This window comes from Dryas octopetala, chromosome 7, assembly GCF_963921425.1.
Source record: "Dryas octopetala chromosome 7, drDryOcto1.1, whole genome shotgun sequence".
Classification (NCBI taxonomy): Eukaryota; Viridiplantae; Streptophyta; class Magnoliopsida; order Rosales; family Rosaceae; genus Dryas; species Dryas octopetala.
This window is the reverse complement of record NC_141372.1, coordinates 21,443,646-21,471,121: the sequence shown is the minus strand read 5'-3', so window position 1 is coordinate 21,471,121 and position 27,476 is coordinate 21,443,646. Positions and strand designations below refer to the sequence as shown.

General features: G+C 36.3%; 2 protein-coding genes, 1 non-coding gene and 1 pseudogene across 3 annotated transcripts; 3 read left to right on the top strand and 1 right to left on the bottom strand.

Moving 5' to 3' along the window:
* Positions 1-5,747: 5,747 nt before the first annotated feature.
* LOC147280528 (uncharacterized) lies at positions 5,748-8,500 on the bottom strand (annotated as a pseudogene).
* A 353-nt stretch (positions 8,501-8,853) lies between these two features.
* On the top strand, positions 8,854-8,960 carry LOC147280527 (small nucleolar RNA R71). Its single transcript, XR_015123724.1, has one exon. It is a non-coding gene; the product is annotated as a small nucleolar RNA R71 (small nucleolar RNA).
* Positions 8,961-16,656: 7,696 nt separating this feature from the next.
* Positions 16,657-19,106, top strand: NAC070 (NAC domain containing protein 70). The gene is made up of 3 exons (XM_086250820.1): positions 16,657-16,819; positions 17,932-18,212; positions 18,354-19,106. Exons 1-3 carry the CDS (start codon positions 16,657-16,659, stop codon positions 19,104-19,106), a joined length of 1,197 nt encoding a protein of 398 aa, XP_086106946.1.
* Positions 19,107-25,804: 6,698 nt separating this feature from the next.
* On the top strand, positions 25,805-27,154 carry LOC147280525 (uncharacterized). The gene is given in 2 exon segments (XM_086252223.1): positions 25,805-25,864; positions 26,225-27,154. Coding segments are annotated over 2 exon segments (990 nt in total).
* The last annotated feature ends 322 nt before the right edge of the window (positions 27,155-27,476 follow it).

Sequence of the window (27,476 nt, the reverse complement as noted above, 5' to 3'; positions counted from 1 at the left end):
TACTTATTGTTATCTTTTGTAATTTGTGTAAAAATGTTTGTCTTTTTGTATGTTCTACTAGCTATTCATTACCACCACAACTAGAAGCAAGACCCCTCTATCTGTAAATATTAATTAATTAATGACAGATAATATATATGTGCGTTGCTTGAACTTCTTTGTGAGACATCAGATGAGAGAAAAAAAAAACAAACAAACCCATGCTAATAGTTAATTAGAGCCTAGAGGAGAGAGAAGCATGTCGCAATTGTTACCATTAATTACGCCTAAAAAATTTAAGTAATTAAGAAATAAACCAATAATTAGTATATTAAACTAATTAATATTCTCCCAATTAAGATTATTTGATTTGTAGGATGAGAAATGAAAACTTAATGAAGAACGTGGAGAGCATTCGAATGCTACATCATGAACGTTTGAACGCTCTCTTGTATATATATTGCATTGATCTTACTTTCGTGTCTCACGTACATGACTCAATGTACCTAGCTACAATCTCATCTTGCATATGAAGATTAGAAGATGCAGCAAAAGAAACATGTGTAACCCAACAAATAAGTGAAGGATGAGAATGCATGAGATGTTTATTTGAAACATAGCTTTAGGATATATTGGAACCATCGCTCCAATACCAAGTTAGAATTAAAACTACTCGACGCGAAACTTAAACTGTTAATTAAGAAACGGGACATGCCAACTTGTGTTTGCTACCTAGTAATTGATAGTACGTACACCTACAAATAGAGATTAGATGTTTATAATAGTAGAATATTAGTTAATTATAAAGTACTTATAAAACTGTAATGCATGTTTAACTACGTAAGAGTTAAGCCACTTGCCTTTAGCCCATCAATATTACACAGGGCTCTAAATCTTGTACGTGTGTCGAGTTCCAGTTATGGTTGTTGGTAGGAATTTTGAGATGCCTAAAAGAAAAGACAAATAAAAACCTCAAATTAAATTACTTGCAAGCGCACAAGTTCGTAGTAGAATAAAATTATGCAAGTACGAGGTCGAACCACAGGGATTGATTAACCAATTCAATTAAACTAATGTATTGGACTTTAACAGTAAAGAGATTTGATTAAAATATGGGCAACGCAACAAGATAAACTTAAATTCACACTGGAAATAACGATAGCAATCAATTGAATAAAATACTAGAGCACAGAATCCACCACCAAAAATCCTATCTAACTTCTAGTCACCTTATCTTCAGTTCACTTAATTAATATTGTTGGCAATCCTATTAGACACGACTTGCCTATGGTATTTAAGACAAATCGATTACTTTCACATGTAACTTGCCTATGGTATTTAGAACAAGCCTGTCATGCAAAAAAGTCTTTGAAGTTCAGAGAATTTAATAACTAGCCATGCACACCCCAAGAGTATAGTATTTACCCAAGGCATATACAAACCTTATCCACACGAAGCCAACCCAAACCATGTATGGTATCTACATAAGTTTGCATCAATTAACTCAATTAACAACCCAGATGGTGATCAAACATCCATGTAATTATTCAAGTATAAATCAATGAATAAAAATCTCACTATCAAGAAAGCAACCAAAGATAAAATAACAATAGAACTAGATTATCATCTTAGGGCTTCATCCTGCCCTAGCAAGATGTTTAGTTACACAAATCCATTAAGAAAATCCAATAAAAATCATATCAAAAACCACCAAAACTGACTGCTGCTCTCTAAGGGTGGCGTCCTTCTCTTCAGCCAACGTGTTCCTGCCCTCTCACAACCCCCTTTTGGTCACGCCTCTGCTCCTTAATATAGCCTCTCTGCTGCCAACAAGTAATCCTCCTTTCCTAAGGAATAGGCTGCGACACCAACTAGGAAACAGGGGCTGACTTAGAGTCCCTTTCTCATTAGGAGAATCAACTAGCCTTGTCAGCCAATATACATCCAAAAATTCCTCAGTGGTTCCAGCAGACTGAAAATATAGAAAACAAAGCAATAAGTCCTTATTTAACCTAAAAACCTTACGAAAACCAACTAAAATAGGCATAAAAACAGAGACATTAGAAACCCATCAAATTCCCCCAAACTTAATTCGTGCTAGTCCTCGAGCAGAACACACAATCAAACCAGTTAAGACAGAACTAGTTAAAAACCCCAGATGTGCCTCAAAAATTTCACTATGTAAACGGCTCAAGGAAATGACTAAGCATTGTAAGGATTCTACAAATGATGCAAAGATTAACAATACCTCACCATAATTTTATTAAAGTGTGTATGTGAATAGCCAGAATTAGAACAAAAACTTGCACTCCAATAAGCACATACGCACACACTTTACTCACAGCCACAAATTTCATACCCCATAAGCTTGCTCTTTATATCATCTCTCCACTAATGTAAATAAATGCAACACCACAAGATCAAAAGGGCTTTTCAAAAGTTGTAACACTGGCTGAGGTAATTGGCTAAGCGAAGAAATGAGAAGGAGAACATCAAAATCTAGAGAACTAAATAAGCACAAAGTAGTAGCACAAAAGATTTTGAATTTGTCAAACACACAAAGGATTTGAGCAAACTTAGGAGCATCTCACAATTTGCAACACGTTAAATGCAGTATAGTTGGCCCAATTGTACGGCTCTTCACCCTAGATCTTCATGATTTTCACCTTAATAATCCCCTAGGGTACGTTGTGACTTCTTTGGTCACACTTCATTACATTTCTCTTCTCATTTTTTTTTTATTTTTTTTCTTCAGTGAAACAGCATCCAAACTTATTTCTTGTGATCATACAGGGTTCAACCTCCATGTACTTCCTTTGCTCCTTAAAACTTTGCTTTCTTTGCTGCTTTCAAGTTCCTTTATTTCTGTTTTAGCTCACTAGTTCTCTAGATAAGGACAAGAACAGGTGTTTAAGGATTAGGAAGGTAGAGATATGGGGGCTGTCAAGGAAATTGTCTCACGATAGAAGGCTTAAAGGGGTACTGAGGTTATGATTACAAAGGGTTGGCTAAATAAAAATTCAAACAGTCCAAAGATGGCCTAAATCATCTCTCAGATGTTGCATTTTTTTAGGATTTCGCCTCAAGTGACATTAAAACAAGTTCTAGAGTATGACATCAAAGTAGAATAACATATGCCTTTAGAATAACAAGAACTTACACTAACTTGGCAGAGTGCTCAAAAGAATTTTTGAATGATCATGGGAGGAATAATTAACCAAATAATCAAATGAGAACACACATAATACCCAGCGATACCCATTGTTTACCATAAGAATTCGGGCAAATTCTCATCATCGGCACTGGAGCAAACTGAGAGACAAAAATTGAAAAATCAAAGCAGACTCAAAGAATCGAACCCATTAAGAATCACACCCTCGAACCCATAAATTCCCCCAAACTTGAATTGAGCATTGTCCTCAATGAGAGACACAATAAAACCACAGAAAAAGAAAAAAAACATAATAATTAGGGAGAAAAGGGAAAGAAAACACCTGGTGAAGCTGCGCTGGTAGGTGGATGGGCAAAGACAGTCCACCGGCTCGGGTAGACGGCGGCGACGGCGGTTCTCAGATCACGAAGGCGAAGGGCGTGACCTAGCTTTCTCTCTGCTCCCCAAAATATCCCACCAGGAAAGGAAGGTAGCTGGGACCGAATGAGAGTGACCATTTCACCCGCACACTCCATTTAAACACCTTGTGGGCCATGTGGGCCTCAAACTTAGTTAAAACACCAAATGACTTCGTGCACAGGACTGAGGCCTGAAACACATCCACCCATGACCCAGCAGTAACCACATTGAGAGACTGTGCAGAGGAACACAAACGACTACTCCATAGCACAAAATGAAACGAAAAATCTGTGGGGCAGTAGAACATGAACGGGCTTCTTCCAAATTGGAACTAGTGGTAGAAGGTTACGCCCCCAGAATCCGAGTTTGTCCTCAAGCTGAAGGTAACAACACACATCTGAAAAATCAAAAAGAACAGAGTCAGTGTAGGAGTAACGAAAACAAAAACAAAAATTAAAAAAAACAAACAAAGAAATAAACAAGGAAATGCTTGGGTTGCCTCCCAAGGAGCGCTTAAGTTAACGTCGTTAGCCTAACGTATCAGAATGGCTAAGGTGTTGGTTCAGCCAGAGGTAACGAGGACTTTTCAATGTTGAATGGGGATTCCAGGTAAGGCTTGAGGCGATGCCCATTCACTTTGAAGGTTGTTCCATTCTGAATATGTCTTACTTCTACAGCACCGTGCGGAAAAACATTTACCACAACATAGGGACCATACACCGCGACTTGAGCTTGCCTGGAAAAAGGCGAAGTCTTGAATTGAAGAGCAGCACTTTCTGTCCAGGAAAGAACTCCTCTTCCTTAAGATGGTTTTGTCATGAAAGAGCTTGGTCTTGTCTTTATATATCTTAGCATTTTCGTACGCATCGTTGCGAATTTCATCTAATTCATTTAGCTGGAGCTTCCTCTATTCACCAGCCGCACCATAGTCGAGATTGAGTTGCTTGACTGCCCAGAACGCCTTATGCTCGAGCTCCATAGGAAGATGACAGGCCTTTCCATAAACTAAACGGAACGGGGACATGCCAATTGGTGTCTTATAGGCTGTCCGATATGCCCACAGCGCATCATTGAGCTTAAGGGATCAATCCTTGCGGGAAGTGCTCACTATCTTCTCTAAAATTCTCTTTATCTCTCTATTGGAAACCTCGACTTGGCCGCTTGTTTGCGGGTGGTATGGTGTAGCAACTTTGTGCGTGACATTGTATTTGGACAGGAGAGTCTTGAGAGGTTTGTTGATGAAGTGTCGTTCCCCATCACTGATGAGGACACGCGGGGTCCCAAACCTTGGAAAAATAATGCCTTGCAAGAGTTTCAAAACAACTTTGTGATCATTAGTTGGAGCAGCCACTGCCTCCACCCATTTGGATACGTATTCCACAGCCACTAATATGTATTTATTGCCATAGGAAGAGGGGAAAGGCCCCATAAAATCCACCCCCCAAACATCAAACAATTCAATTACTAAAATCCCATGCTGAGGCATCTCATTGCGAGTAGAAATATTTCTCACTCTTTGGCACCGATCACAAGCTGAACACCATGTGTGAGCATCTTTGAACAAGGAAGACCAATAAAAACCACTCTGTAGGATCTTCGCTGCTGTCCTTTTTGAGCCGAAATGGCCTCCACATGCATGGTCATGTGCAAATTGTAGTATGCTCGCTTGTTCAGTAGCTGGCACACACCTCCTTATCATCTGATCAGAGCAATACTTATATAGATACGGTTCATCCCAGAAGTAGAACTTGATGTCATGGAGAAATTTCCTTCGTTGCTGGGTACTTAATTCAAGAGGCATCACCCCCCCAGCCAGATAATTGGCAATGTCTGCGTACCATGGGGTGACATGTTGGACAGCAAACAACTGTTCGTCAGGGAAACTCTCACGCAATGGAACAATGGTGTCTTCATTTTCATGAGTGTGAGTTAGACGAGAGAGATGGTCTGCTACCACATTCTTCGCACCCTGCTGATCCCTTAATTCGACATCAAACTCTTGTAGCAATAAAACTCACCGAATGAGCCTTGGTTTTGCATCCTTCTTGGACATGAGGTACCTTAACGCGGCATGGTCAGTATAAACAATGATCTTAGAGCCAAGCAAATAGGACCTGAACTTCTCAAGTGCAAAAATGACAGCAAGCATCTCTTTCTCGGTAGTGGAGTAATTTAGTTGTGCATCATTCAATGTTTTTTAGGCATAAGAGATAACATGTGGCAGCTTGTCCCTCCACTGTCCTAAAACAACACCCACTGCGTAGTCACTAGCATCGCACATTAATTCAAATGGGAGGCCCCAATCTGGAGCTATCATAATCGGAGCAGAAGTAAGAAGAGATTTCAAGGTAGTAAAAGCATGTAAACACGATTCATTGAATTGAAATGGAGTGTCCTTAGAAATAAGGTTGCACAAAGGTCGGCTGATTTTAGAAAAATCCTTAATAAAACGACGATAAAAACCTGCATGTCCTAAGAAGGACCGGACAGCCTTGACTGATGTGGGTGGTGGCAGATTGGCAATCAAATCAATCTTCGCCTTATCTACTTCTATCCCGCGACTTGAAACCAGGTGTCCTAACACAATTCCCTGTTTAACCATAAAATGACATTTTTCCCAGTTGAGAACAAGATTAAATTCCCTACACCTTTCCAAAACCATTTTCAAATTTCCGAGACAATTGTCAAAAGAGAAACCGAAAACAAAAAAGTCATTCACGAAAATTTCAATTATTCTTTCAACCATATCGGAGAATATACTCATCATGCACCGTTGGAATGTAGTTGGAGCGTTGCATAGGCCAAATGGCATACGCCGATAGGCAAAGGTACCATAAGAGCATGTGAATGTAGTTTTCTCTTGGTCTTCGGAAGCAATAGCAATTTGATTATAACCTGAATATCCGTCAAGAAAACAATAATGCGAGTGTCCAGCTAACCTTTCTAACATTTGGTTAATAAATGGCAAGGGAAAGTGATCTTTTCGGGTTAAGGAGTTCAACTTCCTGTAATCTATACAAACTCCCCAACCTGTTTGCATTCGAGTGGGCACCAATTCTCCATTTTTGTTCTCAACCACTGTGATTTCTGTCTTCTTTGGTATAACTTGGGTAGGACTAACCCACTGGCTGTCAGAGATGGGGTATATCACGCCGACGTCTAAAAGTTTGAGTACTTCTTTTCGGACTACCTCTTTCATGTTCGGATTCAAACGCCTCTGAGCTTCTATGATGGGCTTCAACCCTTCTTCCAAAAAAATTCGGTGCATGCAAACTGCGGGACTTATACCCTTGATATCAGCAATAGACCAGCCGCGAGCTGATTTATTTTCTCCTAGAAGCTGTAGCAATTTTAGTTCCTCAGTCTTGCTCAAGTCTTATGCTATAATCACTGGCAATGTGTCAGCTTCTCCCAAAAATGCATACTTCAAGTGAGATGGTAACGACTTGAGTTCTAATACTGGTGGTTGAATTATGGATGGTACAGCAGATGGTGGTGGCGTCCCAAGAGGTTCTATAGCTTGTCTCCATCGTGGCGCTGCAACGGGTGTCGCCTCTAGTGCAGCCACTACCTCAAGTGTCTCATCCTCAACAAATTCTTCAAACTCAGAACACGTAAGGCATGTTTCCAGCTCATCATTAGTTGAAGAAATCAAAAATTGAGCATGTATAATCGGATCAAGAATATTCACGCAATGACACTCCTCCACATCACTGGGTTTTTTTAAGGCGCCAAACATTCGAAACTCCACTGATTCACCATCAATTCTAAGCTTAAGAGTACCTTGCTGCACGTCTATTAATGCACCAGCAGTAGCAAGGAATGGCCGGCCAAGTAAAATAGGAATATTCCTATCTTCTTCCATGTCAAGCACTAGAAAATCTGCCGGTATGACAAATTGCTCCACTTTAATTAACACATCTTCGACAAGGCCCTTAGGATAAGTGGCTGAGCGATCTGCTAACTGTAACGAGACAGATGTCTTTCTTAGCTCTCCGATGCCAAGCTGCGAGAAAATAGAAAAAGGCATAAGATTAACACTAGAACCAAGATCCAAGAAAGCTTTGTCAAATTTAGATTCACCAATAATACAAGGCAAAGTAAAACTCCCTGGATCTTGTAATTTATGGGGCATCTTGTTGAAGAGGACGGCACTGCACTCCTTAGTGAGTTCAATTTTCTCATGGTCCATAAATCTTCTCTTGTTAGTACACACATCTTTCAAAAACTTGGCATATGTGGGGATGTGCTTGATGGCTTCTAATAATGGGAGATTAATTTGAACATTTTTAAACACTTCCAAAATATCCTTCATGTGCTCACTCTGTTTCTGTTTCTGTTGCCTGGAAGGAAAGGGTAAGGTAGGCACATATTTGTTGACAAGAGGCGAGTCAGGTACAATGTTGCTTGGACTTCCAATGTCGCCACTATCAGGTGCAGCTGCAGGTATGGATTTCTAGGCTTCCTTTTCTTCCTTCTGCCTCTGAGCCGCAATTTCTTCTCTCCAATCATATGGCTTACCACTCCTTAAAGTCCGGACAACCTTAGCATGCTCTAAACCTCTTGGATTCTGTTCAGGTTGGCTAGGAAGTCTACCTATCCCCCTTTCAGTCAAAGTAGAAGCTAGTTGGCTTACTTGTGTCTCCAGACTTGCTATGGCTTTGGTGTTAGCTTGCTGGCCTTTTTGAGACTCTTGGAACATTTGTTGCATTTGAAATTGATTTTGCATAAGCTGCTGCATCATGTCTTCCATAGCTGGCTTCTTCGGCTCTACTGGAGCTTGAGACTGTTGAAAGGGAGGGTTACGTGGAGCTTGTGATTAATTATTGTTGCTCCATGAGAAGTTAGGGTGATACTTCCAGCCAGGGTTATATGTGTTTAAGAATGGGTCAGTCCTAACATTTCGATTGTAGGAATTCACCAGACTCGCTTGTTCTTGTACGAACTCCGGAAAATCAACCCCATTAGGACAAGAGATCGTGGCATGACCAATGACATCGCAAATAGCGCAGATTTCTTGTGATGGCGTCCTCCCATTCATAGCAAGTAACGCATCCAATTTGCTGGCAATGGAATCAACCTGCACCTTTGAAGCAAAAGCATTTGAATGGTTACTCTCATTCACTCCAGCACACCTTTCTCTTGCATCAGAATGTTGTGTTTCCATTGCTAGGCTGTCAAACAAAGTTTGACATTCAACTGTGGTCTTATTTTTAATGGATCCACCTGCATAGTTATTAACTGTAGCCTTACTAGAAACAGTTAGTGCCTTATAAAATATACGCATTAAAACAAGGGAAGGCAAACCATGATGGGGGCACTGAATTAACAAATTATTAAATCGCTCTCATGCCTCAGAAAGCGACTTATCTGCCTGCTGATTAAATTGCATGATCTTGTCCCTTAATGCGTCGGTTTTCTGAGCTGAGAAAAACTTCTCCAGAAACTTGTTTTGAATCTCAGTCCAGCTAGTTAGTGATCTCGGCCTCAAAGAGTTCAGCCACATCTTTGCCTTGTCCTTCAAAGTGTAAGGAAAAATCTTCATCCTTAAGTGCTCTTCCGTGACTCCTTCTGTCAAAGGCATATTAGAAACCATGTTAAAAATTTCACGAATGTGAACTAATGGATCTTCGTTATTTAAACCATGAAAGGAAGGAATCATGTTAAAATGAATATTTTTTAATTCATAATTCCTGGCAGCTGCAGGGAGGATTATGCTGGATGGTGATGTCGGAATTGTTGGGATGTCAAGGTCTCCCATTGTCTCATTGGGTACGAGAGCCATCCTCTCCTCTTTCTGACAAACCTTCTCTTCTCTACCCTCTCTACGTTTCTTGCGAATTTCCCTGAGCTTTTGTTCAATCTATGGCTGAAATTCTATAAGTTCACAACCCGAAGATCGTGTACCAGTCATCCACCATACAAAGGACAGTTTAATGAATCGAATCAGACACAATCCCCGGCAATGGCGCAAAAAACTTGGTAGGAATTTTGAGATGCCTAAAAGAAAAGACAAATAAAAACCTCAAATTAAATTACTCGCAAGCGCACAAGTTCGTAGTAGAATAAAATTATGCAAGTACGAGGTTGAACCACAGGGATTGGTTAACCAATTCAATTAAACTAATGTGTTGAACTTAACAGTAAATAAATAAGACAGATTTGATTAAAATATGGGCAACGCAACAAGATAAACTTAAATTCACACTGGAAATAACGATAGCAATCAATTGAATAAAATACTAGAGCACAGAATCCACCACCAAAAATCCTATCTAACTTCTAGTCACCTTATCTTCAGTTCACTTAATTAATAGTGTTGGCAATCCTATTAGACACGACTTGCCTATGGTATTTCGGACAAATCGATTACTTTCACATATAACTTGCCTATGGTATTTAGAACAAGCCTGTCATGCAGAAAAGTCTTTGAAGTTCAGAGAATTTAATAACTAGCCATGCACACCCCAAGAGTATAGTATTTACCCAAGGTATATACAGACCTTATCCACACGAAGCCAACCCAAACCCTGTATGGTATCTACATAAGTTTGCATCAATTAACTCAATTAACAACCCAGATGGTGATCAAACATCCATGTAATTATTCAAGTATAAATCAGTGAATAAAAATCTCACTATCATGGAAGCAACCAAAGATAAAATAATAATAGAACTAGATTATCATCTTAGGGCTTTATCCTGCCCTAGCAAGATGTTTAGTTACACAAATCCATTAAGAAAATCCAATAAAAATCATATCAAAACAACCAAAACTGACTGCTGCTCTCTAAGGGTGGCGTCCTTCTCTTCAGCCAACGTGTTCCTGCCCTCTCACAACCCCCTTTTGGTCACGCCTCTGCTCCTTAATATAGCCTCTCTGCTGCCAGCAAGTAATCCTCCTTTCCTAAGGAATAGGCTGCGACACCAACTAGGAAACAGGGGCTGACTTAGAGTCCTTTTCTCATTAGGAGAATCAATTAGCCTTGTCAGCCAATATACATCCAAAAATTCCTCAGTGGTCCCAGCAGACTGAAAATATAGAAAATAAAGCAATAAATCCTTATTTAACCCAAAAACCTTACGAAAACCAACTAAAATAGGCATAAAAACAGAGACATTAGAAACCCATCAATTGTTAATTAATCAAACACGTGGATATGACATTGATTAATGCTTAATTAGCTAGCTAGATGCATGCAATGAATTTGATATATATCTTCCATGTTGATTATATTATTAACTACAACTTTTCCATTTCAGGAGACATTAACCGGCCGGGGTACGTATGATAGAGATGAATGATCAGAAGATCGTATAACAATATAATTAATGATAATTGGCCTTAGTTGACCTTTTTTTTCTTACTTTTTTCTGTGAGGGACCAATATTTTTTTTAATAGCATGCATGCATTTTTGAATCCTAAAATTTATCTCTGGGTCCGAATGGCTGAGATCGTTTCGGCTTTCATCCAATGATACATTATCTATTTACCAAATTTATTTTCCTGCCCATGAGACCTCTCTTTCCTTAATTAATTTCCCCTTAACATTCAACTTTCTTAATTAATTTTTCCTTAATTAATTTCCCCTTTAAACGTGCCACCGGTTACGCCTACCATATATATATATATATATTACAACACGTTCATACAAACACATACACATTTCGTACAGGTGTGTATAAGCCCAAGAAGGGTCATATAGGTAACTTAATAATATACATACACACACACATATATATATATAGGGGTAATTTCCCTTATTGGGTCTCTTCTCTGCATTGTAGTTCAATGATCCGAATTGCATGTTTCTTTAGCTAGGTATTCATTCAAATCACTCAAACAAAAAATTAGACAAATTAGAAACCGTTAAGACATCTAATTTTGATCATATAAATAGACGAACACAATACTTTCAATAATTACTAAAATTATCACTAATTAATCAATAAGTTATATGGTTTCCTATTTGTTTAAGTTTTGCGGGGATGATCCATAGATATATACTTAAAAAAAAAAAAAAAAAAACAAAGACGACTATGATCATCAAACTACAATATTATGGGTAATGTGCCCCCACAAGGGATCCTTAAATTAATAAGCACTTAAAAGAACCCTTAATAAAAGCTCTCCTATATATAAATATATATGAGATCTTTAAAGCTAACTGGTTAGCAAGTTAATACAAAGCTAACCACCATTTTGGGCCCACCACATAATTAATCTCATAATCAGAACCGTCCATTTTTAGGCCACACTTCAAAGATCATCATTGTAAAAAATCAACAAAATCGAAAATCATTTAGTCATCTAACTATAATCAAATGAATAAACGAACACAGTTTTCGATAAAGCATATAAATAGTTGTTATTATACTCAAATGACTAAATGACTTTCGATTTTGTAGATTTTTAACAAAGATGATATTTGAAGTAGGGTTTAAAACATGAACGGTTCAGATTATGAGATTACATAGTGTGGTGAGTCTAAAAAGGTGGTTAATTAGCTAATTCGTATTAACTTGTTAACCAGTTAGCTTTAAAGTATTTATATATAGACCTGGATCTTATGCCAGGCAAAGTATACCAGATTATGTGCCTAACTTTTGATCTCAGCCCTTCAATAATATTGTATGGCTAAGATCTTGCCACATTTCTAAACTACTTCTTTTCCATTAAACAATATTAAAAAAATTTAAAATAAGATCGAAAAACAAAAAACTATTAGCCCAACTCATCCCACCGCACCACCTCCAGCTCTCCGACCACCCTCTTCAGTACAACAGTCCCCACCTCCTCCCATATATTTCTCTCTCTTCCCCTCTCCCTCTCTCTGTGCGCTCTCTCTCTCTCTCTTCCTCCATATCGCAGTCCACATATCATGATGGTGTAGGCGGTGTTGCAAGCAGAGTCCCAAGGTCCAACCCAAGGTGGTGGTGCAGCAGAGGCTAGGGCTTTTTCTTGCTGAAATTCTCGCTCCCACACATTTCTTTTCTGAAACCCAAAGGAGAAAAAGAAAAAAGTTTCTGGATGGGATTCAAGAGGTTGAGTATGGAAGAAGTGGTTTTAAACCCGGGGGCTCTGCTTACACCATTGTCGTGTCGGGATAGAGAAAGAAAAATGAGGAGGTAGGGATTGGGTAATTGTCGCCGAAGAGGAGGCTGGTACAGTGGACTGGGTTGGGGTCATGGTTTTTTTATTTTTTAATATTAATTTATGAAAAAGAGGTAATTTGCAAATGTGGCAAGATCTCAGCCACACAATATTATTGAAGGGCTGAGATCAAAAGTTTGGTACATAGTATGGTATATTTGCCTGGCAGAGGATCCAAGTCCTTTATATATATATATACCTCATTTTAGCCATAATAAGGTATCACTTATGGGACCTACTTTGTTGTGTATTTGGCTCGCATTTGGAGTTTTCCTAAGTTCATGAACGTTTCCATGGTGCTTCAAATGAAGTTTAGAGGCTAAAACGAGCATTGGAAGCATGAAAAAATTAGTGCAAGATTGGAGAAAAAATTTGCAACTCTCGGGGCCGTCAATTGCGGGTCGCAGGTTTTCTACAGTGACTTTTTGGGATGGATATCCTAGTTAAGGCATGCTCGATCCCGATGTTACATAGTGCAATGTGGATTCCATTTTAGGCAAGTTCTAAGTCATTTTAGGGGTTTTCCTTGTGTATTAAGGTTTATTTGTTCTCTACTCAAATTTTACTTGTTTCCTACTTCATCTAGAATTGTATCTTAGACCTAGAATTTTAGGGGTTATCAATAGGTCATTAGGAGGGTTTGGAAAAAATTAAGGCTTGAAAAAGAGTAAGGAGCCTTTAGAGTTTTGTGAGAGACACACAATCAAGATTGGAAAGTAATCTCAGGTTAGAGACGGTTCTTGGGAAACACTTTGAGATAGGGTATACAAGGGTGTGGGGATTGAGTTAGGTGATTTAGTACTGTCCAATTGTAATTTTGTACTGATTTATTTTTATAGTGAAGAACACAGATCTCTCTCAAAGAAGTAGGCATGAATTTTGCTGAACCTCGTAAAAATCTTACCGTTTTTTGTGTGGTATATATTATTTGTTTTACTAGCTTAATAATTTTCTTCTTTCATCGATCAACTATTTGTTGTGATGGTTGGAATTAGATTTTTTTTTTTTTCAAATTATAATAACATCACTCTACATTGTAATTCGATGATCAAAGTTGTTTATTTTTTAAGTCTCAATTAAAGGATCATCTTTGCAGAAAAGTAGACAAAGAAAAAACCATTTAACCATTTTATTAAATAATTATCATTTCAAATGTTTATAGAAATCACTTTTCATTATTTCAAGTGTACACCATTTGAGCGACCTACTAGTTTTTTATATGCCTATTTTGGGCTTAGGATTTAGATTTTAAATATTAAGTTTGTTGATTTTAAAAAAATAAAAAATCGATTGAAAATCCGCTTAAGAAAATTTGACAATTTACATGAGTGAAACGAGATCCCACATGTGGGAATCCCATAGGTGTGAAAGTTGCTAAATCTATATATGATGAAAATGCATACATAGTAAATATAACAAAAAAGATAGAAAACTAAACTATATCATTAAGTAAAAATTGTCAGACAACAATTAGATCTTGAAAACTTAAATTATTAAGGCATGAGCTAACAATATCTACCAAAATAAATGTAGACAGTCACTAGGTGCAACCCGGCCCATACCCTGCACGAAATAAGTGGGGGATGGGGACTATAAGTTTCAAATTAATCCAAGATATCATATTAGAGACACTTATTAGATCTCAAGTTTAAGTATGAGAGAATGAGCAAATAATGTGTATTAAACTAATAAAAACAACAACCAATTAATAAAAAATAAATGAAGTATGATTTAAATGCATGCATGAACCTTTTGATGAGAAATGAACTTTCCATGAAATATCTATGCATCCTGGAAATTAATGGAGCCATTGATGAACCAATTAGCATGTCATGCGTGCATGTGGCATGCTAGCTAATACAAGCCTACACTTGGGGTCGGTCTCATGCCTTGATAATATTGTACGTCAAACAATTAAAATCACTTCAAATAGAGCCTGGGAGATCCTTTAATTAATTAAATATCTTTATAATGATATGTAGAGGGTAGACCCGCATAGAAAGGATAACAAATCACAAAAAAACAGAAAGGAAGAGTGAAATTCAATCAAATGACTTAATCCGAAGGCCTTCATGGTCATCCCACATGTGCTATCGAGCCCGAGCTATGGCGACTGCGTCTCCAACTGTTTGATATTAAGAATTAAGACCAAACCCAAAATTATTAAAGCTAATATGAATGCTAATAATAATGCATATAAAAGTTGGGCCGTCCATCAAATGCGAAAATCCCAAGAAGCTTTAGTAGCTGTTTTTCCAAGCCTTGCTTTGGAAACAATCAACTATCCCATAATTATATTACTTCTTATTTTCTTGGGATCGTTTATATTGCTTTAAATACTTCATTTAAACTAATTACAAATCAAATCAGAAGGGTACTCCAAAGTCACTATGGAGCGCGTGCACAAATATGTGCATGATCAACTAGCTAGCTGGGTCAAAATATATAATATCTTGATGCACTGATGTTGCTAGAAATTGTTTGGATTAAATATAATCGTCCAACGAGTGATTGTCTATTATTAATATACTAAGTTACATTGAGATATTTTTAGATTTTTAAGTTATACTGATGTCTTTTGAGATAAAACCCTCACATATGGATAAATTCATTGGGCATGCATTCGGATTTGGATTTCTGATTTCGTTTTTTTTTCTTATATTATCTATGTAACAACTCACATCCAAAAAGTGGTATAAATTCATTTCATCTTCAATGATGCTAGAAATCCTAAATTTGAATACCAAATAATGTGTTATTACATGTTATATATGAATCTAAATTTGGGTTCCATGGCTAAAATAAAATTCAAGCAGATACAAGTAAAGGATCTATATCTCATATGCATATCTTCACCTTGTGGACCTAGATGGTTAAGTAGGGAGATATTGGTGCAACATGAGGGGCCAAAAGACGTGAGATCCCAATAAGTGGTATAAGAGCTATGACAGTTCGGTTGGGACGCATGTCACGTGATCATCGATCATTCGAGGAGAAACAAGCACGCGAAGTTTCAATGACCAATCAATGTTTAAGGTGGAGTACGTTGCGAGTGTGATGTTCCAACATCTTGGATGATCGTACATGCTTAGACGATGAGCAGTTAGAATTGACTAGGGTGGAGATTGTTAGGAATTGTGTGGATCAATTACAATTGTCCTATATCGAATAAGTATTCTCCATCGGTTAATAGCACCTAATTTGAGTTAAGAATGGATCAGTTGGGCTTATAACCTTCACCTTGTGCTTGACTTAGATGGTTAAGGTAATTAATTTGATCTTACAAGGCTAGAATGCAATTTAAAGAGATATTTCACTTCCATATTTAACTGTTAAAGATAGAGCAAAAAAAAAAATTTGTTAAAAATTAGAGCATTCAACTCAAAATTAATTGATGATGGCTAAAAAAATCCTTGATATTGTATACAACAATGAAAAGAAAAGAAAGAAATGAAGTAGAAGAGGACGGTTATGATCCTTAATTTTGCATAAATCATTTATGTAAAATCGGGAAGGGTGCGTATGTGCGTACGTGGGGCTCTGATTAATTGACTTGATTGGAGAGTGTAGGGTGCACGCTCCAGATAAGCAGGTGAAGATTTAAAGGATAAATAAATAATAGGAAAAAAAGCTATAACTCCTAGTCTCATTCTCCTGCATAGACTTGCTTTTTACGATAGCTTTAAGCATCCCCGCCGGCGTAGTCACCGGCCGTCAACCTTTTCCCATAAACCTATTAAACACCCGCCATTAATAATAAAGAATACATTTAAGCCCCGTTGACACCCTCATCATATTTAAGCACCATGCCACCATTCCCACGTAAAAATATTTGATTGCTTGCTTGCTCGCTCAAAACTCAGAGAATTAAGCTGTATATATAATTAGCAAGAAGAGAAAGCTATCTAGCTAGTGGCTTATTGAGTACTGAGTGCTATTTGAATTGAAGTTATGGCTTCCTCGAGTGGTGGTGTGCCTCCAGGGTTCCGGTTTCACCCAACAGATGAAGAGCTGCTTCACTACTACTTGAAGAAGAAAGTGTCCTTTCAGAAGTTTGACATGGAGGTCATTCGAGAGGTCGACTTGAATAAGATGGAACCCTGGGAGTTACAAGGTACCTGCTGCCTACCTACCTAATTAATAATTATTTATACTTCTTCAATCTTCATCATTTGCAATATTAATGTTTCAGCTAGTTTTTCAGTACTTGATCCAAGATCACCTTCATTTCTATATTCTAATATTGTTTTTTATTTTTTCCCAATACGGTTGTCTTACTTTTAATTGATATATCCTCGCTCATGCATGTTCTTTAATTATCTCCATCAAATTGTATATTCCATTTGGAATATATATATGCCGAGAATCTAACTTTAATTTGCAAATTATTTTTTCTTTATTTACATATGCTATCATAGACTAGATCATTTAACATATAATTAAGTTTTACAAGTACTTGCTAATTAGCAACATCGTATGAATTTTTTTGTTTTATTTTTTAACATCATATGAAATTTGAGGAATATATATAAATATATATCATACACTTATTATTATTATTATTTTGAAAAAATCATATATGTGTGTTGAAGGAGCAGTAATTTATTAATTATGGGTGAATAAGGAGTTAATTAAGGACAGTTGTTATGGCTTAATTTATTAGTATCATATATAGGTGAACTTGTAATTGATTTACAATACTATTTGTTTTGACCAGTGATATATGCACGCACCTAATATAACAATTAATTTTACATATATTGAAAGAACACCTTGGTTGGTATAACTGTATAAGCAATTTATATAAGAAACATTGAAATTTGAAATTTAAAGACTATATATATCAACTGATATGCATCTTGCACACACGAGCGAGAGTACAGAGAAGCTGAATTAATAAATATCATTATTACTATTAGCTGGTCTTTCTTCTAGATACGGCTTCCTCATGTGGTCAAGCCAACCCATGATTACATGATCCACAATCGGTATATATTTATTATATTGATCATAGGAAAAAAGAAACATATCTGATATGATGAGGGGCTCAGGGCATGCACATTCTCTCTAAAATTATAAAGAAATTGGCCACATAATTAATTAGCTAGAGAACAAAGTGGCATATTTGGTTTTTCTTTAATCTGAAAATGGGAAACAAAATTCGACCCATAAACAGATTTGGTTTGCAGCATGTATAGTATATTAATTGCATGTATATATGTACAGAGAGATGTAGGATTGGGTCGACACCACAAAACGAGTGGTACTTTTTCAGCCACAAGGACAGGAAGTATCCGACGGGGTCGAGGACGAATCGGGCGACAAATGCTGGGTTTTGGAAGGCAACAGGGAGGGACAAGTGCATCAGGAACACCTACAAGAAGATTGGCATGAGAAAAACCCTTGTTTTCTACAGAGGGAGAGCTCCCCATGGCCAAAAGACCGACTGGATTATGCATGAGTACCGCCTTGAAGATGGCGATGATCCTCAAGGAAACTTGTCCAGTGTATGTAGATACCATATTTACTACTATATTTCTAATGAAACTCATCATTTCTATTAGAAATTTATTTGGTGATTCACAATAAAAATTTATATAAACACGTACAATGTCTTAATTAGTTTGCATGCATATATATATATGCAGGAAGATGGGTGGGTGATATGCAGGGTATTTAAGAAGAAGAACTTATTCAAGGTTGGGAACGAAGGAGGAAGCTCAAGCATGAACTCATCAGATCAACAACAGCAACAGCTCAACAACACATCAAGTACCAACCAAGTAGCTCGCTCCTTCATGCACAATAGCAGCAGAGACAACCAATACTTACTCCGCCAGCAACAACACCAACAACAACAACAACAACAAGCCTTCGAACTAAACCGGCCTCATCATCATGATCATCAGAGCCTACCGCTTCATCACTATCCCCACCTCCAAACACCCCCTCAGTACTCTCTTTTCCAATCCCAAGCCCTCACTATCCCAACCCACAAGCCCCTTGCCGCCTATGACTACTCTACGGGTCTAGCTTCGGAGTCACCGCCACCTGGGCATGGCATGGTGAAGCAGCTAATGACAAACCCTAGAGACTGTGAGAGCACTGGTAGTGAGAGCCTCCGCGGGTACCAACCTACTGAGCCCGGGTTAGAGGTTGGCACGTGCGAACCGAACCAACAAGCAATGGTTACTGCAGGCGCTGGAAGATCATCAGAGCACGAAGGCATGAGTGAGTGGGCTATGCTGGACCGCCTTGTCACTTCTCATCTTGGAAATGAAGACTCGTCCAGCAAAGGAGGAGGCAGGTATGATCAGGAAGGAAATGCTTCCTCTGTCAACCAAATGAACCAGCAGCTCTCGTTGCGTGGAGAGACGGATTTTTGGGGATATGCAAAATAGTACTGCGCCTTAATTGCTGATTCACATTATATATTGGATGACAAATTAATACCTCTACAACTAAGGAGGATTAGAGCTAATTACCAAACCAAAATGGCTCTAATTACTACCATATCTCTATATATATATCTGTACCAATTGATAGCAATTGGAAGGAATATATATAGTTGTTCCTTTTTAGCCAGACTTCAATTAATTGGACATTAATTATTAATTTATATCTGATTTTTAATTTATTGTGAATTTTGAATTTTAATGATTTAATTAAAAGGGAATTCAATAGATAACGCTAGTTATCGATCACTGTACTCTACTCTGTCACTCTCTCTCACTATCTAATCACAATATCAACATTTGTTTTTTGAGTTTTTTTATTTGAAGGACATAAAATACCGTATTTTAATCAAGAGGATATGTACGTATTTGTGTGAAATGATTGTATTTGAAATGTCTTCTTATTTAATGACCAAGAGTTCTTTGTGATATAATTGAAGTTGGACCCACCTAGTCTTGTCATCAAATAGGAAGTTTTTTTGTTTTGTCGAAAGGTGTAGCTAGTGCTCCATTATTGCTACAATTGAAAATGACTTGAGATTCCTTCTATTGTTGAGGATGACAATGCTTCCATCATGTTTTCGATATTGTGCAATTCTTCTTCACCAATATTATTCCAATAACACTCGTCATCCTCTTGTGCTTTTATCAATTGTGCTAACTGCTCAATCAGCCTGTCGAATGCTTTTTGTGTAACTGTGCTCATATATATTAAGTGTATGGCCATAGAGACTATTGAAAATCTTCTCTCTACTGTAAATGCTCAAATATCTTCTTCTCCTATGAGCGTGAGCTTGAGACGAGTATCATTGAAGTTATTGAATTGGCCGATTGTCCTCTTCAAAACCTCTGGATATGCTTAATTATGACGAGATCATGACATTTTTCTAAATGTGTTTCTGCTAAAAAAGTGGAACTTAATTATGAGAGAACTGCTGAAGATGTCTTCTATTAGTTACATATAACTGACTAAAATAACCAAAATTCATGAGTAACGTACTTTAATTATTGGAGTAACTTTAAATACTGCTTGCTTCCCATTATACTCGTAACTGAAATGACGTTGATGAGAGCTAATGCAATGCTGATGTATGGATTGCAATCACATAAGTATTGCCTCCCAGTATTGCCTCCCACAAAAATAGGATGGTAATATATGAGTAATAATGTCCATGCTAGGTTCGATCAGGATAAAAAATTGACATATTGATGTACATATATGTTTGTGCGGCTTAAAATGCTTTAAAGATTTGATGCTGAAGATGCAAAGGGAGCTGTCTTATTCTTTTACTAGTTAGATCTTGAAGTAAAGAAAAATGTCCAATGTCTTATGATATATTGGTTGCTAAAGATGGACTTGGAGATGGCTAGATCGATCATTAACCTTTTCTAATATTTGCTTATGAGTTTCCTCACTCGTTGTCTTAGTATTATCAGCAACGTGCATATTAAATTATTATTGCTAATACTGGGCTTATTAACTTCTTGTGTAGGGGTGTGTTTCGGACGGATCGGATCGGAAATAGAGTGTTCCAATTCCAATCCAAAAAATTTCAGAATTGAATTTCGATTCTAATCTCCATTCCAAAAAATCGAAATTTCAACATCTCATTCCAATTCGGAATTTTCGAATTTTTTCGGAATATCACATTTTCGGAAATTTTGGATAAAAATTTGAAATATTCAAATAAAAAATCGGAATCTTCCCGTTACCTTTTGATATTAGTAAAAACAAACAAAAAAAAATTAGTAATTACACGTACAAAAAATGTGGGTGTTTTTGTTAGCATTTTGATATTATGATACACATATATTTATAATGTACATATGTTTATATTAATAGTATTAGTTATTTTTTTTAATATATATGTATGTGTATATTTGAAACAAATAACAAATTAATGAAACATATAGTAAAAAACTAAATAAATGATATAATATTAATATAAATACGGAATAAATTGACATAATTTTGAAAATATCGAATCGGAATGCCGTTGGAAAATTTTGAAATTTTTCGGATTGGATAAGAATTTACAGATACATTCCCATTCTAATCCAATTTTTTTTCGGAATTCGGCATTTTCGGATTTCGGATTTGATTCGGATATTCTAAAATAGGAAATTTTTGGATTGGAATCGGTCGGATTCGGATTTTCCAATCCAAATCACACCCCTACTCCTGTGGTATAATAACTGATTGCTGGAACTGTTAAGCTAGTAATTCTTAGTGCCTTTCATTCAAAATTTGAAAATGTTTTATTAAAAACATTTTGATCATTATTAAGTGCTTCAAAACGTTTTTTTAATGCTTGGAAATTAAAATTACAACTTAGAAATTCTTGTGAAGTGCCCTAATAAATTTTTAATATGCTATTTTCAAAGGTTCATGCATGTTTGGACCCAAACACTCCAAAAGTTGTCAAGTAAAACATGTTGCTTTGTGTAAAATTTATGGCTGTTATAAAACCATATAAATGGTTTTGTACAGCCTATATGTTAATGCCATTAAAAAAATAAATAACTACTTTTCTACTAGTGTTACTAGATGGTAATTGTGCATGTGGAATCTCACTACCTTTGTTATTACTATTTGAGTTACCTGCATGTATATTGCTAGGGGAGTTCTGAAAAAAAATAAAATAAAATAAAAAATAAAAAATTCCATACTTAAGATCCGTTTGTTACACTGGATTAGAACCGGACTGTGTTAATTAAGAACATAAATCACGTTTGGTTGCTGATTGTTCTAATTTTAAGTGGGACTGTATAGTTCGACCCAACCAAAAAAGGCTCCTTAATTAGGCCTTGTTATATTGCACCGTGCATAAGGGGCTTACTAAATAAGCACCCTATAATTAATATACCACGCTCGTTCACCGCTCGCGAAGTCTGTTCATTGCGCCTTCCTCAAATTTCTTCTGCTTCAATTCTCATGAGGTTAGTTCTCTCTAGCTCTCTCTCTCTCTCTCTCTCTCTCTCTCTCACGGATGATGATTCGAATCTGTTGGTTCTTTCCTTTTGCTTTTGGTTCTTTTATTTCATATCTTGGGGTTTTGTTGTTGTTTTGATGGCTTGATCTGTTGGTTTCTAAATTTTGCCGACTGATCTAGTATTTTTTTTTTTTTTTTGGATAACTTTGTGGGTTTTTTCTACATTTGTTTTTGGTTTTTTTATATGGAATTTTCAGAATATTATATTACTCACCATCTTAGTCAAATTAAATGGTTGTATATGTTTCGGCTGTGCTTAATTCCCAATTCACTTTCATGCTTGTATATATGCTCTTTACTTGTATATATACAATGCAAAGAGGAGATTGATTAATTACTTGATCTAAGAAAATGATTGGGTAATTGTCTATGGATTGAAGTTATATTGTTGTTAATCTAATTTCAGTGGTTAGGATATACTAATACAGAGATACGATTGAGAAAACATAATAGACTCATACTAATTAAATATTGATTATTCCCTCAACTTGTAGCTAACATACTTAGGAGTCTTTGATTGGATGATAATGTCTTTGTCTTCCTGATTTCTTTTGATGGATTTTCTTTGATATTTCTTGGATAAACATGGCAGAGATAGTATTAATTCAATTGTCAAAATGGCAAGGAAATTAATTTTAGTAATCTTGAATCCATTAAAAAAATTAGTTGTATGGTAGACTTATGTTTCGAATGCAAAAGGGGACTCTTGAATCCATTCAGCCTTGGTACAAAAGTATAAAAATAAAGACAATCTAAGGTGGAGTTGATAGCCCTATCACCAACATATTTGTGGTGTTGTAGAATACAATAGTTGAATTCATACAATGAGCTTGTTTTACTAATATTATTTGTTGCATGTTGAAGTTAAATTAACGATTTCCGCATTTAATGTAAAAAAACAAAGATGCGGAAGGAGAGAGAAACAAAAAAGAGATGCTGCCAATTTGTGTGCAAAATTGTAACTTAGTCTGACCATGATTGCTTTCTGTTTTCGTACAACACAAATATGTTTAAGGGTGGAGTCTGTTAATATTATTTTGGATGATGTATACACAAAAACTATGCAAGTTATTCTCTCTTACTTTATTTGATTGATCAATGATGTTATATATATATTATCAATGATGTGATTTGATTATAAAAGTTTACAATTGTAAATGAATGAGCTTAATTATGAATGACCTCGAGTAGGATAGTCGAAATACACATCTCATGTATAGTTTATCAAGTATCACTTGAGTACTACTAGAGGAGACCTCGAGTAAGATAGTCGAATACACATCTCCGGTATAGTTTCTTGAGTATCACTCGAGTATTACTAGAGGTCGATCCCCTCTAGTACTCTAATATTTTATAGTAATTTTCTAATGGCAGTATTAAAGGGTATAAACAATTCGTACTATTTTAAAATTAATAATACTATTTTATAATGGCAGTACTATTGTTTAAACAATTCATAATATTGTTTATACCTCGAGGTATAAACAATAGTACTGCCATTGATATTTTATATTGTTTAAATAATTCGTATTATTTTCAGCCATTAGCTGGAAATTACTATAAAATATTCGAGGTATTTTAGAATACCTCGAAGTACGAATTAAAGTTTTTAGGATGCTCTAAGGAACGACTTCAGATGCCCAAAAGCACGGCTTGAGAAACTCTAAGGTATGACTTGGGAAACGTTAAAACATGACTTGGAATATCACTAGGTACAATTTGAATTGTATCAAGGATATAAACATTTAAAATATCTCGATGTACGAACTAAAATTTTCAAAGAACGACTTGAGAAACTCTGGAGTATGACTTGGGAAGCATCAAAATATGACTTAAAATGTCACTAGTCGGGTACAATTTGAAATAAACCAAGGGTATAAGCATTTAAAATCCATAGAACTACGAACTGAAATTTTCAACGAATGACTTGAGATTCCTTAAGAAACGACTTGAGATGCCCTAATGAACGACTTTAGAAACTATAATGTATGACTTTGGAAACGACAAGACATAAGTTGGAATGTCACTCGGTACAATTTGAAATGCACCAAGGGTATAAACATTAAAAATCTCTCGAGTTACGAACTAAAAGTTTCAACGAATGACTTGGGATGCCCTAAAGAATGACTTGAGGTGCCCAAAAGCATGACTTGAGAAACTCTAGGGTATGACTTAGCAACTGTCAAAACATGACTTGAAATGTCAATGGGTACAATTTGAAATGCATCAAGGGTATAAACATTTAAAATTTCTCGAATTACGAACTGAAATTTTTAACCGACAACTTGGGATGCCCTTAGGAGCGACTAGAGATGCCTTAAGGTACGACTTGAGAAACTCTAAGATATGACTATGGAAGCATCAAAACATGACTTGAAATGTCCTTGTGTACAATTTGAAATGCAACAAGTGTATAAATATTGAAAATCCCTCAAGTTACGAACTGAAATTTTCAACGAATGACTTGGGATGTCCTTAGGAACGACTGGAGCTATCCTAAGGAACTACATAAGAAATTCTAAGGTATGACTTTGGAAGCGTCAAGATATGACTTGGGATGTCACTAGGTACAATTTGAAATACACCAAGGTATAAACATTTAAAATCTCTCGAGTTTCGAACTGAAATTTTCAATGAACGAATTAGGATACGTTAAGGAACGACTGAAGATGCCTAAAGAACGACTTGAGAAACTCTAATGTATGACTTTGAAAGCGTCAAAAAATAACTTTGAATGTCACTGGGTACAATTTGAAATGCACCAAGAGTATAAACATTTAAAATCCTGTTATTTACTTATGATGCTTTACCTTAAGTGCAAGGTTGTCAAGTTTTAGTATGCAATTGAAAGTAATGAGATTGTCGTACCCAAGGGATTGGATTGGGACTTCAACACAAGCTTAGTTGATTTTAGGGTTTTTAAAGCTAACAAACAAGCTACCATGTACAAGGCTAACCCAAGGCTAGCATGGTCGTATGTGCAAGTGAATAGTATTTGAAGTTGTTTCGTTGATTGATGACTATAGCTACAAAATTTGAAATTTAAAGACAAGCAAATTTAAATGCAAATTTAAATGTGATGTTGATTTGAGATTTGGGTTTGTTAGGGATTTACCTTAACCTTTCCATGTAACAACAATATATTAAGTGATTATGCCAAATTAGATGTATTAGATTCCCTCATAATTCTCAACCAAGGTAAATTAGAGCACATTCACATTCATGTTATCAACTACCGCAATCAAGGTGATAGCTAACTACCTAAGATTCATGCCATAGCAAACCCTAGCTGCATAAAGTTCTTAGGATGAGAAATTCAAGCAATTAAAACAATTCAACCAAGGTGCTTTTAAATTACCACACTCTTATGCAACATGCTTTAGAAACTAAAGGTCACCAATCTCCAATTTTTACATGACAACATTTCTCATATGCACAAATGGTGAGTTCACACATACAAGTCATGAACATTAAAATAGCATATACATCCAAAAAGACATTTATATCACAAAAAATAAAGTTATTACATAGTTAGGCTAGGGTTACATCCCTATCCCCCAAATCAAGAGACTACTCTATAGCCATTAAAAGTACAAACAAAATCACAATAGGAAACATAGATGAAAGTAAGAGGAAATAGAAAAACACTAGATGGTGAAGCCAAGCCTTCAAGGTGGTGTCACTCCTCCAAGGAATGTTAAGATGGCTAGGGTTTGTGTGTTGAGAGAAGAATGAGATGAGAGGGAATAGGAAAAGGGATTATTCTAATTATTATCCTTTATTTCTTTGATTTTACCAATTTATAATCCTTCTAAATCTTCTTTTAAATTAGTTTTTTTTTTTTATTCTTGTTATTGCGTTAAATTCTTAAATAATCTCAAAGCATAATTCACAATTTTCTTGTTTTACAAGTTCAGTACTTGGAGCATCTTTTCAATTGATTTCAGTTCTCGTGGGAATGACCTCGTATTTACCTTTGCTATACTAATAATAGCCTTGTTCTATTACAAGTATATGTAGTGTTTTAACCTCTGTTTTGCAAGTGGCTAAAATTCTATCACAATTTTTGAGTTGTTAAGTATCCTAATTATTGAGTTCTTTGATGTCTGGGGTTTAGATTTTATGGGACCATTCCCTTCTTCTTATGGTAACCAGTACATTTTAGTGGTCGTTGAATATGTATCTAAATGGGTTGAAGCAGTTGCGTCTCCAACAAACAAGGCTTCAGTTGTTATAAGTTTTCTTCAAGGAACCATCTTTCCAAGATTTGGAACCCCAAGGGCCATAATCAGCGATGAGGGCACTCATTTCATTAATCGTGCTTTTGCTTCGCTGCTTGCAAAGTATAATATCATTCATAGAGTTGCAACAACCTACCATCCTCAAACATCAGGCCAAGCTGAAATTTCAAATCGAGAACTCAAACGGATTTTGGAGAAAACAGCGAGTGCCACTCGAAAAGACTGGAGTGTGAAGCTTAATGACGCATTATGGGCATATAGAACAGCCTTCAAGACTCCAATTGGCATGTCTCCTTTTCGTCTGGTTTATGGAAAAGCATGTCATCTTCCTGTGGAGCTCGAACATAAAGCATATTGGGCCATTAAGAAGTTGAATTTTGATTATCAAGCTGCTGGGGAGAAGAGAAAGCTCCGATTGAATGAACTTGAGGAGTTGTGAAATGAGGCTTATTAGAACGCTAAGATTTACAAGGACAAGACTAAGAGATTTCATGACAGTACAATCCTGAGAAAAGAGTTTCATCTAGGTCAGAAGGTTTTGTTATTCAACTCCAGACTCAAGTTATTTCCTAGGAAGCTTAAGTCTCGTTGGTATGGTCCTTTTATGGTGGTTCAAGTTTATCCACATGGAGCGATAGAAATTCAGAATATTCAAAATGGAAACACTTTCAAAGTTAATGGTCATCGCTTGAAGCCTTATCTTGAAGCTCCATACGATCTTGCCAAGGATTCAGTCAACTTGAAGGATCCCATCACCTGATCACCAATGTTTCTGCTAAGTCTAGCTCAAGACTTTAAATGCAGCGCTTATTGGGAGGCAACCCAATTTTCTTTCCCTTAGCTCTTATTTAGTTTTTGTTCTCTTTCTGTTTCTAGTTTTCTAATTTTCAGTTCTTATCTATTTTTGTTTAGTTTTTCATTCAAAGTTTTAAAATAGTCCTAGTCTTTAGTTACTCTCATCTTAATCCCCTTAACCAGTTTCATGTCTTCAATTTCAGGTTTATAGTTGTGGCATTAGAACCAACTGCATTTTTTCTTGCACCCAGCCATGTTCCAAGATTCCACCTATGCTTCTGCGGCTC

Bases quoted from the DNA above. Each gene is read 5' to 3' on its own strand.
- NAC070 (XM_086250820.1), top strand. From the start codon at position 16,657: ATGGCTTCCTCGAGTGGTGGTGTGCCTCCAGGGTTCCGGTTTCACCCA. The intron at 16,820-17,931 runs GTACCTGCTGCC...ATATATGTACAG, and splicing joins GGAACCCTGGGAGTTACAAG to AGAGATGTAGGATTGGGTCG. The intron at 18,213-18,353 runs GTATGTAGATAC...ATATATATGCAG, and splicing joins CTCAAGGAAACTTGTCCAGT to GAAGATGGGTGGGTGATATG.